Here is a 13,430-nt window from a genome sequence, read left to right as displayed (position 1 = left end):
GGGGGGGGGTGTTAAATATATGCTAGGTTTATGACAATTAAGTCGCAAGGGCATTTACGTCATTTTATATTTTAAGCCCTATATGTATTGTTGTAACCTCATTCTCTCTTAATCAATGAACAACACAATGTAGCCTCCAAGCCTTTCTTGCTTCTTTTAAGTTTTCTGCAATTTACTTCTAATAACCATGATTTCTAGTAAGGTTTAATACAATGTCAAGTTCTAAAGTAATATAATTGCTTATATATTGAGCATTTGAGCATGTACTACTATGGAATGGAAACTTCAAAGGTGTCGCAGTAGAGTAACAACGTGGAGAAATGATTCATCAGATACCAAATCAGGCTCGATTTTCATAGGCATACCCTTGTTGTTATAGCTATATGCTTCTCCTCTCACGCTCAGAGTTGGACAAAGACGATCCTAATCCGAGCAGTGGCTTTGAACCAACATGTTAGAGAGCAACATGTAACTATTTATGGAGGCCTCGAAACCACTAGTTCAACATTACTCTGGTATTCGTGATCTGTTTTCAGTTATGAGACTAAGAGGCTATGTTGTAAGCGCTGTTGTGCTTGGCATTGTTGTTCCCAGCTTGTTGTCCAGTATGTTCTTTAGGAAAGAAAAGAAAGCAAAGAGGGGTTCCTGTGGAAGTTGGTGGGGAGGAAGGTTACGCAATACACAATGCTCAAGCATCTCAGTTGATTGAATCTCCTCTCATAAAGATGCTACAATTGCGGCAGACATTTTCGAGCAATCTTGTAAGAAGCACTCGCAGGGTTTATTTCTTGGAACTAGGAAGTTGATTGGAAGGGAGCTTGTTACAGATGGTGATGGCAGGAAACTAGAGAAACTTCACTTGGGAGATTATGAGTGGCAGACTTATGCATAAGTCTTTAATCGTGCTTGTAACTTTGCATCGGGGCTAGTTAAACTAGGTCATGATGTGGATACTCGTGCTGCAATTTTTGCCGACACCCGGGAAGAGTGGCTTATAGCCTTACAGGTGGTGTTCTATAACTTAATGTACATTCCGTTTCGGGTTTGTGTTGCTGCTTGCTAACATAGCTGGTTTTCTATTACAGGGATGCTTCCGGCTGAATATTATTGTTGTACTAGTTATTCTTCCCTTGGTGTTGGTGAAAATGCCTTGATTCACTCACTTAATGAACAAAATGATCCAATGTAACTGTAATGGTTAAAGAGAGAGCACATGCTCATCATGCTTTTATATTTTTGGCAGACTCAAGCGTCAACATTGATCGATTTGTGATTCCAAGCAGCTGAGAAAGATGACTTCCATAAGATTAAGCCTAAACACCATTAAAAATGTCATTTAGTTTGAAGACGAGGAATTTCATATGCTAACGAATGTCAAAGTTATAGCAACTGGACAGTTGCATCCTTTTCTCAAGTGGAGAAGCCATCCAAGTTTACCTTCGAAGAATGATACTGCTGACTTATCATGTATATGAGTGGCAGTACAAGTTGTTTGAGCCCAGTGGATATTTTGGTCCAAGAATCGGAATAAGTTTTGGATAACATTTGGGCCAGTACCTATGGCCTTTTTTAAATACGAAGCCCATGTAGGGTGGTGAGATCCGGCAGCTCGCGAGGTAGAGTTTTGCAAGGATTCTGATACCCCGCGGGATTCGTTATTTCGCGAGGTCCTCATTTCAGTTCGCGTAGGAGTCTACAGTGCTTGGCAAGGCGGGGCGGTGAGAGAGACCTAGGCGAAGTCTGTTCGAGACACGTGTCGCATGGATAGCGTGGTTTGCGAGTTGGTCGTATCCTTGTGGAATTCTAATTGCTGAGTCCGAATGGGTTTGTGATTATGTCTTTGCCAATTGCTTGCGAATCGCTATATAAGGGAGCTTGAGGATCTGGTCTACACACACAATCAAATCATACAAAACTACTGCAAATCTTCGAGCATCCTCGAAACCCTAAAAGTTCTAAGCGCACCTCGTCTTAGTTCTCAGATCCCTTACGGATTCGCCCTTTCTTCCTATTTGTTGCTCTGCTCGCTCTGACAGTGAGTATCGATTCACAAATGACTAGAGGTTTTGCTTGTAATCCCTCGTCTGCGAGGTGGCACCGGAAACCCCCTTCTTGCTTGTTTAGAAGTCTAACGCAGCGCACTTTTTCCTCGTCCGCGAGGTGGCACGCCCCGCAATCTCCTTTTTACTTTTTGCGTCACAGGAGTCCCGACTCTGTCCCTGCTGAGATGCGTGGCCAAAACATAAGTCTACCAAAGGTTTTCCTTCGTAACTGTATATATACATGTTTATGCTAATCTACTATATATTAGTCTAGTAATGTACATGACTAATTAGTTTACTAAAAGCAGGAGGCAAGATCGTAAAAGCACGCGGTTCTTAACAACAATAACCCAAACATAGTACATAGTAAAAGTTCTGTCACTGCTTCTGACGGTGCCACACGGCCATAACCTCATTGAAGAAACGACTGCCAATAGGAAGTCTAGAGACCAAACATAACTTAAGCATGGAGAGTTCAAACAATCTGATTCGATGCCTAGAGACCATATGATTTACCTTTCCCTCATATTCGAGTCACTTGCTTCTCCAATTGAACCAACTTCAAGTTGCAATGTCCTTGGCTTGACCTTCTTGTTCTTGCTTCCATGAGGGCAGCCTCATTTCTTTGGGGGATTACCGGTATTGAACACACCCAACTCTCCATCGACACCCACCGAAAAACCTATTTCCTCAAGGGTCAAAGGATGGGGCACTAGCGCTAGGGCTTCTTCCCCACCTCCTGCTCAACTTCTTCACGGCTGCAGCGCATTCCAACAACCTTAGAGGGATAAGGGAAAGGCAGCACGTCCTGGTCTTTGGCAAAGAGAGGAGCCAAGAAGAGGACAACATGAGTAACTACGGTTTAGGACTAATTTTCCCTAAACACCATCCTAGAAGCCCGCGGGTGACTGCTTTCTGGCGTCTCCGACGACGGCGTGACCTCTCTCTCTCTCTATGGCACTCGAGTCCTCCAAAATTGATCATCATGAAAGTCCTACATCTTCCCAACAGACTTTCATATTGATACTTCACAGAAGCACATCAACCGAAGAAACCCTAATTCTCCTTTTTGGCCAAACAAGTGTGTTGAGAGTCAACGTCATCAGACAAACCGTATCAACGTTGCGATGAAAGGCAATATTGTCGACTTGGAGAACCAGACCCACGATCTCACCCATAAGAGGGGCAATGGTAGGAATATCAACGCCGCCAGAAGATCTTGGATCTCAACCCAAATCCAAACAAAGTCCAATGGCACGGCCATGATATCCAAAATCCATCATAGTTGTTTAGCAAAATCAGGGCTCTTGGAAACCCTAATAAGGGCCTCCTTTCTTCACCGTACCCTGTTGAGATCTCTCTCCGTAAAGGTAAACAAAACTGAATTACCTCTTGCTTGAACTTCCACGAGAGAGGATAATCTCCACATGCATTGAGCAAACAACACTCCTAAAAGGATGTGACGTGACTGCTCTGGCAATACGTGTTGAGCCACCTCAAGAGACTCAAATATAACTGAGATGAGAGAATGAATTTGCCGATATGTTATTCTTCTCACATAGGAGGAATATATAGAGAGTTACAAGTACACAATTGGTAAGTATTAACTACCATATTTACAAGATATTATACTCCTAATATGGCTCACGCTTACAAAGAGGTAGAAACGAAGGGTTATGAAACCCTTGTCATGACACCAAAGATCACCAAGGTCTACTTGGTTTTTCATGCTTGCCGATCGATCACGAGAGAAATACATGCTTACCAAGAGAAAGCTTGGTGGCTAGGTTGGCTGTCATTGCAGCAACAGAGGTAGCCATGCATGACAGATGGATCACGCCGCACAACTCAAAAGTTTTCTCCAAAACTCTAACCCTGGCCGCCATCGGCAGAGCTACGTTAAAGCCAGGGGGGGCATGGCACCCCTCAGCATTTTTGATAAACTTGAGTGTTATATGTGTTATTAAGAGGTTTGTAATGTTTACCCCTGTTCCTTTCCTAGATTTCAATAAACCATTAACATCATTTGTCTTTAATAGGGTTTAATTTATACAATTTACATCCTACCTTAATCACCTCTTGCCATATACCCTATTCATTTATTTATTATCATGTCCACATTGAATAATTTCCTTTTTTCTCAATCTATTATGTATAAATACTTTGTAAAACTGAACTTAATTCTCTATGATCTAAATTTCATATTTTTCTGCTTCAATTTAGTAACTATATATGATGTCCAATATACAAAATTTAATTATCTTTTGAATTTGTTTTTTTGAGAACTAATTATCTTTTGATTTTGTATTCATACATACAAGAATTAATTTGATTATATTTTTGCGTTGTAATCCGGCCACCCTTAATATATAATCCTGGCTCCACCCTGCTAACCGCACAGGGATAGAGACAACTGAGAAAAGAGTCGCAGTGTATCTGCATGGATATTGTCTTTGTTTGAATTTTTGGGATGAATATGAGTGTTTGGAATTTAAATAAATAAATAAAAGAAACCTACATGAAACAAACAGTTTAGGGAAAAATCCGATCGAGAGGACTTAAACCAAACTAGTTTCATAAGCTAATTAATTCCCATTACACCAAAACGATACAAGAATCATCCTCAAACAACTACACAATAAAAAGCACTTCCTGATCCAAAAGAAAAATAACGTACAACAAGAAGAGAAAAATAAATTAAGAATTCGTCATTGCTTTCCATATCTTCCTGGACATTCATCATCTTAGGGAAATGAATGGATGAAAGCTAGCTAGCTGAAACCTAGTGCTTTACAGATGGATAAGTTTCCCAGGTCCCAATTACCAGCCAGTACATGGAATGCTATTTAGAAGTAACTCATAGTGTTCGTAATCACACAGCTAGAGAAGTATGATCATCGTCTCCTCCTTCACTTGAAACACTTGAGCGATAGTCCCCATCACTTTCTCCTTCATTCAACTCCTCTATCTTCACAACAACTTCATGCAAGTCTAGCCTTCTCTCCACATCCTCCTCACAACAACTCACTCCAATCTTCAACAGCTTTAGAAGTTCACCTTTGCTATTACCGACATTCCCCATTTCTACATCAAACACCTCACTAGTCTTCTTCTCCTTGATCATTCCATTCACCCAGCTCCCCAAATTTTCTTTACTGTCATAACTTGGCATTATGTAGTTCTCTGGGAACTTGCCTGTCAACACCTCCAAGATGATTATCCCGAAGCACCACACGTCCGTCTTCTTTGTTATTCGGCGGTGCTGCGTGTATTCGGGTGACTTGTAGGCCATCATGAGGTGTTGGGCCTGATCCATGTTGATCACGGGGAGTAGAGCATAGTCGTTCAGTAGGGGCTCCATGTTTTCATCCAGAAGCACATTGGAGGATTTCAGATGACCATGAGGTACAACCAAGCTTGGGAGTGTGTTGTAGAGGTATGTCAAACCCCTTCCTATGCCTTTGATTATTCTCAACCGAGTTGGCCAGTCTAGTCCAAGCTGCAGGTTGTGATTGCCTGAAAAAGAAAACAAAAGTTCAATACCGGGGTGAAATGTCCATTTGAAGCATTTCATCAACTTTCTTATGTATTACTTCTATGAGAAACTCAGTACAACCAAGGATAATATCTTGGATTTAATAGGAGAAATTCAAGAGACAGAGCAGAGTTTAACGAAGCATGAGGTAATTTGGCCCCCGTAACAATTGCACGTAGATTCGTATTTGATGATACGTGTTCTATATTTGTTAATTTGTAAGCCCTAAACCCAACAAATTAACAATATAATGAGAAAATTGGAACCAAATTGTACGTTAAGCTTATCTATATCACAGATTTACAGCACATATATAGTATAATTAGTTGGAACAAGAAACGTACCATGAAGATGAGAAGCCAAGCTACTGTTCTCCACAAAGTCAGAAACTAAGAGCTTCTCTTCCCTTCTATAATAATAGGCCACAAGTGGTAACAAGTTTTGGTGTGTCAATTTCCCAAGCCTTCTCATGTGATCATGGAACTCCTCTCTTCCCACATTGTTCATTTGCTTATACCTCTTAACCACTACAGCATCAGTCAGTATCAAAGCCTTGTAGGAAGCCCCAAAGTTCCCACTACCCAAGATTTCAGCTGAGGCTCTAAGCAGATCATGCAAATCAAACCTATCCCTGTCATCCCTCACAAATGACAATTTTCCTTGCTCACCACCCCTCCTTGCTGGATGGTTTACATTATTAGCTTCTACTGATTTGGTATCGACTTGGCTCCCAGTTCCTGCCGTGTACTTGGAGGAATTATCTAACAACTCCGCCTGGTGTAAGTCTGATCGTTGCTTCCTCTTCTTGACAAAGATCACAAGTACGGCGATGATAAGTAATATGAGCAGAACACTCACTACACCCAAAGCTATTTTCAGACCAAGTGATGCAGGCTTGCTAGACGGGACAGGAGAAGGAGAAGGAGCTGGAGATGGAGATGGCGGTAGAGAAGGAGCAGGAGCAGGAGAGGGGCATGCTACTCCCGTAGTCCCACCACATACCTTTGCATTTCCTGCATTTCGATTAAAATCACTCAGAAGAGTTATGTTTAATTTGCATTTTAGAGGTAAACAACTACGATATATTTTGGTTGGAGATATTTGATGCATTTTAACATCAAAGTTATCTCTATATGTGTATAGTAAGAAATCTCAAGCATGCACCAAATATATCCAACCAGGAAAAAAAAAAAAAAAAAAAAAAAAAAAAAAAAAAAACCTAAACATGAAATATTAGGTAATTACCTGCAAAATATTTGGCATCCATCGTACTCAAACTTTTTGGGATCTCTCCCGATAAATCATTGTTGGAGAAATCCACGGTATCTAACATCGTGCTCTTAAAATCAGGGATTTCGCCACTAAAATTGTTATCCTCAAGCTCCACCTCCCTAAGCCTAGGCAATTCGGCAAGAGACGAAGGGATTTGGCCTGATAAATCATTTCTTCCCAAATGCAGTCTTCTCAAGAAATTCAAACCCTCAAATGCGTCATCAGGAATCTCCCCCGAGAATCTATTACCTGTCAAATACACTGACCTTATTGTCTTAAGTATACTGAGATTAGGCAATGGACCTTCGAATGAATTGTTCCTGAATCGTATAGTCTTCAAAAACGGCAACGACGCCAGAGGTTCCACTTTTAGCGGTCCCTGAAACTGCATATTTTCGAGTATCACGCCCCTAACCTTTCCATCAAAGCAAATCACACCAAACCATAAGGATGTGTCACCATCGCATGGTTTCGGAGTTATACCCCAATTGAGAACTTCGGCTTTCTCCCCCAAAGAATCCTTGAACTGTAACAGGGCGTCGGAGCTGGCGTCCGACAATCCAACAGGCAACATGTTCACAAAAGAGAGTGCAGCTACAACGAGAGCGAGCAAGAACGATAGGGTTGGTGCGCGCATAAGCCTAGCCATAGCCATATGCGCGCCCATTACGTGCAAAGTTGTTTGCTTTGCACGTATCAATATTAAGAGTTTCAGACTATACCCTCAATTGCATGGATTGATGATGATGATAATGATGTTGCCTTTTGTATTTTTTTTTTTTTTTCTTGATCACGTTGGGATTGACGGATTGAAGAGGAGGAGGAGGAGGCGTGAGGGTGGGTGTTGGGCGTGAAGAGGCCAAAACGAAAGGAGAGGGGAAGGTGAGATGATGTTGAAGAAATTAGAAAACCATGGTCCATGAAATTGAAATTTAGTGTGCAGCAAATTGACAGCACAAATGGGTTGTTTTGTGTGTCAGATGGAGGTTGAGTTCCGGACAGGAGAGATCTAAGGCCTGCCTTTCAATTCAGGTTGTTGTTAATTTGCTATATTTTGTGAGCAGTACTCATGCATATATGTTTTGGGTTGTGATATTGCCAAGTTTAGATTTTCATGACTAGGCAATGTTAATTCCTTAAGGTAGCCAGCGCGCATATGATATCATTTCAATTTGTCATGCTGGGATTTAGTGGTTTTCTTTTTCTTAAATAACAAATTTTCCTTTAATTTTTAGGTAATCAGGTTTTAGATTCGTATAACTCTGTAAGTGTATGTTATTTATTTGATCTACTCATGCACACAAGTCTCACCTTGAATACGAGTTGCATATACAAACAACAATGATAATCTCTACTGCTATATAACCAAAGCGTTAATGCTTTACCTAAATCATGAACCGTCTAAAATATTGTTTTCCTCTAATAAAAAGTCATTTATAATTATCATGATAAAATATATATATATAAAAAAAAAGATATACATAAGTCCGTTAACATATTTTTCTTTCTTTCACAATTAACACGGACATCGCACAAGTATGAGACTAGTAATAATAAAATACAAGGATTTTTAGGAAAAGTTTGACTGAAAATCTGTATTTATTTATTTATTTATTTTTTTAAACTTTTTATTAAATAACTCACACACCCTACATATGTCAATGAGGTTTGAACTCATGACCTCAAAGTTGTTAGTTAACACCTTAACCAACCAGGTCACGACTCACCGACACTGAAAATCTGTATTGACTACACATTGAATTTTCTAAGTTCATCAAAGACCCTTCAATTGCTTTCTCCAATTCAATTAAATCTATCTAGCCTACGTAGTAGTAACTGCATGTTGCTTGGAACATTCTCCAGGTCGTTGCTCAATCAGGAAGCGAAATACGGTTACGTAATAGTTCCAGGGGGACATGGGATCAAGTTTAGTTATGACTCGTTTCTTAATTAAAACTTAAAAGCAAGAAGTAGGATCAATAATTATTAAGAAAAAAGGATTGAAAATCAGGGACGGAACCGGGATTCCAAAACTATCTGGGCTAAATTTTTCTTTGATAAAAAATTCAAAATGTATAAAAATTAGATCATTTTTTTGAAGGCTAAAAATTAGATCATTAGATTAAGTAGAATACATACATATATAAAAACCAATCTGACTACCTAATTTTAAGCTATACTCTAGGAGTTTTTGTAGCAAATTCATCAATAATTGACTCATTGTCAATACTATCAGCAAATTGTCTTTCGATATGAACCAACATGCACTCATCAAGAAACTCTTCTTCTATCTTGCTCCGAAGTCGATTTTTAATAATTCTCAAAGCTGAAAATGCTCGTTCCGTCGATGCCGTAGAGACAGGAAAAGTTAATACCAAACAAAGCAATCTATGAATCAAGTGGTAGTCTTCTGCTAATCTTGTTTCAACCAATTTCACATATAATTCTAAAAGACTAGTAATATTCTGAAGAAGGGTTTGAGTTTGTAGACTCGTCTCTTGAAGAGTCAGCAGAAAAATGACAATATAGTCTTCAATCTTTTTGGCTTCTTAGTATCCAACATTAGGAAAATCAATCTAAAAGAGCAAAATTGATTCAATACTTATACAAAAATCCAAATTCAGAAAATAATTGTATTCATATCCCCAAATTCAGAGATTTAATAGTTAATATAATCTTAGAATTAAAGTTTGAATTTAGAAGTAAGAATCTAAAAAGAATAGTAACATACCTCTTGATTCCTAATAATATTGATCAAAAGTACTCTCTCTCTCTTTCCGTACGAGAGACTCTTTTTCAGTCAAGAGAGATGGAGAGTTTTTCTTCGATAGGGCCACAGCGGGGAGAGCTCTTTTTTTGGTTGGAGAACAGGGAAAGAAAGACTTGGAGTTGATGAAGGTAATTAGGTGAACGATTATATTTTTTTAATAAAGGATATGTAGAGTTGTGGTGCCGTGTAAGAGTAGAGTAGATTTAAGAAGATTTTTTTATTTTATTTTCTGTCCATATCTCTACATATTTAATTTTTTATATGGGCTAAACTATTTTATAAATACATACCCTAAACTATTTTTAAACAACCAAAAAAGTCGAACCCAGTACTATGTTCCGTCCCTAAATCGGAGCGGATTCAGTGTACAAGGTGCAAACTAAAAGATATAAACGTCGTTAGTCAAACCCAACAAAAACAAGAATTGATTGCTCTCTCTCCTCCTTCCCCTTTCTCTATCAATCTCACCCAACCAGACCTGATTAAGTATCACCCATCATCGATCGACTTGCTGATATTCCAGAAATTATCAATCTTGTTCATCTTTTGGATATTGGAGGATCAAATTTTCCGATCTCACTCTGACCGAAAGTGAACCTCACTAGCTAGCAAGGTTCTAAAAGTCGGCCGCTAATCGCCGAGGCGCTAGGCGGAGCCTGGCCATCGCGTTTTCTGCATAATCGGCAAGCCTAGGCGGGAAGCTATAAATCGTCCGCCTGGGCGGCCTGACGGCGACTAATCGGCCAAAGCGGAGCTGGGCGGCCAACGACTAAAAGCCTCCGATCAAAGTTTCAGATCAAATTGGGATCTAAAAGACAACGACAAAGTAATTTTGGACAGAGAAAGAGGAAATGCATAATCAAAAAGGTGAAGGTGAAGAAGGAGGAGGAGGAGAAGAAAAGTCGTGCAATCTGAAAGTGAGAGAAAGATAGGAAAGTGGTGGTAAAGATCAAATAGATAATGGAAGTTAGACTTATCAGTTATCAAGGGCACGTGAATTATATTAACAGCTCATTACTTCTACAGTTTTACTATGACATTATATGGTCTGGTCAAAGTTGACCACTACATTGTGATATGGGCTTGAAAAATTGGATAATTATAACATGAATATATACTCATTATCGGAAAAAAAAACTATTTAATATTATTATTTATGTAATTATAAATTACTTAAAAATAAAATAAATATAAAAATACAAAACCGATCCCAATTAATCTTCTAGGCGTTAGTCCTTGGTTGTCCAGCGCCTAACGTTTTTTTACAATCTTGCTAGCTAGTCATTATCTCAAATGTTAACTTCCTCGATGACGGCATCGTAGAAATTTTAGGTCTCTTACATCTGAGTTTATAATGCCAAGCCCCTCGACAACATCATAGATCCAAGTTCCCCAACGTCTGAGTTCATTATGCCATCTCTAATCAGTAATTACTAAAAGGACACAACAAATTTATATCAAATTTTAGGTTCAATATATAATACGGACAGTAGAAAGGTCGACATAAAAGAAGTTGGTTAAATGGTTGTCAGATGTGATAATTAGGGTTTATATGTAGAAACTTCAGCCACATTCATTCTTGATTTGACCTAGATTGATGTGATCAACCAAGCATATATTTATCTCTTGGGATTCATCTATTAAAATTTCCAAGTAGTAGTTTTATTTAGAGGCAGGAGCTCCTAAGTCCTAAGTTGTAAATTTCTTACAATAATAGTTGAAGCTTGGGCGTTAAAGCATGTGGTCGCAAACTCTTTGAAAATCGATTTTTGGATGATTTATTAATACTACTTTCGAAAAATAAGTTTTAGAAGGCCCGAATTTTATCCAGATAGATGGGGCCAATTCTTGCATACAGTTTATATTAACATGCCTTTAATATATAAGGAATGTCGAACCTTTCATTAAAGACGGTTGTTTCAAAACATATGAAACATATGTATTAGTGTGATCAAATTTGTTTCATTGCATGTAGACAGATATAAATGTATATCCTATGATACTAAAAATGTGGATGAAGAATAAATTTGCTACTTTGCCATTGAACTCGGATGTTTACTGTGTTGTAACATGAAAATATATAAATATAAAAGTCAAGCATCACACAGATGCAAATATTTCCAAAAAAGTAAAAGGTAATCACAAATATTTACCTTATCTTAAGTATTTTTACCATGTTGACTGGAAATTTTTTGTTTTAGTTTGTTAACGGTGTTAACATCGATGGTAGTGTCATGTATTAAATGAATTATTATGATTGGTTAGTGATTATTGGTTCACATGCACCTTGGTGCATATAAGAACTTTCGATTGAAAATGCATGCAAATTAATGCAGAAAATTATGTGTTACATGGTAGATAATTATCGAAGCATCCCTTTGATTTTTTGGTATCACAAAGTATACGATCGAATATTATACGAGGTCATTTATAGTATAATGTTCTTATTTGCTCAAGTCTTGTACATATTGATTTTTTTTTTTTTTGTGTTTTCAATATTTGTCTAGTACTGTACGTGCTATAACAAAATTTTTGTCCAATGGTAGAATAATTTATATATATATAACAACAAAACTTAGAAATTTAATAAAGCTTTTTTTTTAACAGGTAAACTACAACTACGTGAGCCGTGAGCCGTGAGCCGAACTTACAATTTCTCACTTATTAAATGTGAGAATATGCCACTAGACCAAATGGTACTGGGCTAATAAAATTCTTATAAATTCATTTATTTGTATGAAACTATTGTAGTTAAATTTCGGTTCTCTTCTAACAAAAGAGCTGGTGATCGAGTTGCCTCTTGTTTCTACAAAGAAAAGCGAAGAAAATGACTTAAACGAGGAAAGCAAGGGGCCTAACAAAGTTGAAAACCTGATGGCTATAGCGGTAGCGGTCAAGTTTGAAGTTATAACTAAAATGACCAGATTACAAGGAAATTAAGCCATAAGTACTCGGACCTAACTTTTCAGCTGCCCCCATTTCTATGGACAGAAGTTTCGGTATATGGACCTATAAAACTAACCAATGATTTCACTGATCAAATTCAAGTACTAGCTTGACTACGTACTTGTTTAACCATCAATCAAATCAAACATTTATATGTAGTTTTCGTTTTAATTAATTGCCTAGAGTTTGTGGCGCTTTAAAGTCCAAATGTACTATATATGAAATTTGGAATTGAGAGCCGCTAGCTTAGTAGCTTGTTAAACATGCAATTAGTCAAGAACTGCCATTGATAATAGAACTTGAAGTGGTACGTACAATGTTGATTAATATGTTGATCGAAAATATATAGCACGTACAATGTTAATACGTATGTTGCAAGTTACCGTGCATTGTATCATAGTTGCATGTTAAGTAAAAACATTTCTAGCTATCTATATATGAGTGAGTTTTTTTTTGCTAGTATCTATATATGAGTGAGTTGGAACTTGCATGTATCATAGTTTATTGTATGTCAATTCTGAGTTTAAATTAATAGTTAGCCAACATAATATCGTTCACTTTCAATTGCATTGTCATGCATATTTAACCAATTTTTTAAAGAAATTAAGAAAAAGAAAAAATTCATAATTATTTATAGTCCTAACGGGACTAAGACTATCTCCTACCACAGATTAAAAAGTCAAATTTAACATATAGTTCTTCGGGAAAATGCCCAAATACACAAAAACAGGGATTTTAATGCCCATTTCAATGTAAATATTTTCTCTTAGCCTATTTCAATGATTTTTAATAAAATTACGAGTATATCCTTGTTCTGATAATTAAACCCTTGTCTCTCTATTCAAATCTAATCTCTCTCTCTCTC

At 37.8% G+C, this 13,430-nt stretch overlaps 1 protein-coding gene across 1 annotated transcript; it reads right to left on the bottom strand.

The window, feature by feature from the left end:
- Positions 1-4,892: 4,892 nt before the first annotated feature.
- Positions 4,893-7,516, bottom strand: LOC101301321 (probable LRR receptor-like serine/threonine-protein kinase RLK-like). The gene is made up of 3 exons (XM_004305747.1): positions 6,823-7,516; positions 5,922-6,590; positions 4,893-5,558 (listed from the first exon to the last, which is right to left on the bottom strand). Exons 1-3 carry the CDS (start codon positions 7,514-7,516, stop codon positions 4,915-4,917), a joined length of 2,007 nt encoding a protein of 668 aa, XP_004305795.1. The 3' UTR covers positions 4,893-4,914.
- Positions 7,517-13,430: the final 5,914 nt, after the last annotated feature.

The sequence above is a fragment of the Fragaria vesca genome, linkage group LG6, assembly GCF_000184155.1.
Source record: "Fragaria vesca subsp. vesca linkage group LG6, FraVesHawaii_1.0, whole genome shotgun sequence".
In the NCBI taxonomy this organism is placed as follows: Eukaryota; Viridiplantae; Streptophyta; class Magnoliopsida; order Rosales; family Rosaceae; genus Fragaria; species Fragaria vesca.
This window is presented reverse-complemented; position numbering and strand designations above follow the sequence as displayed.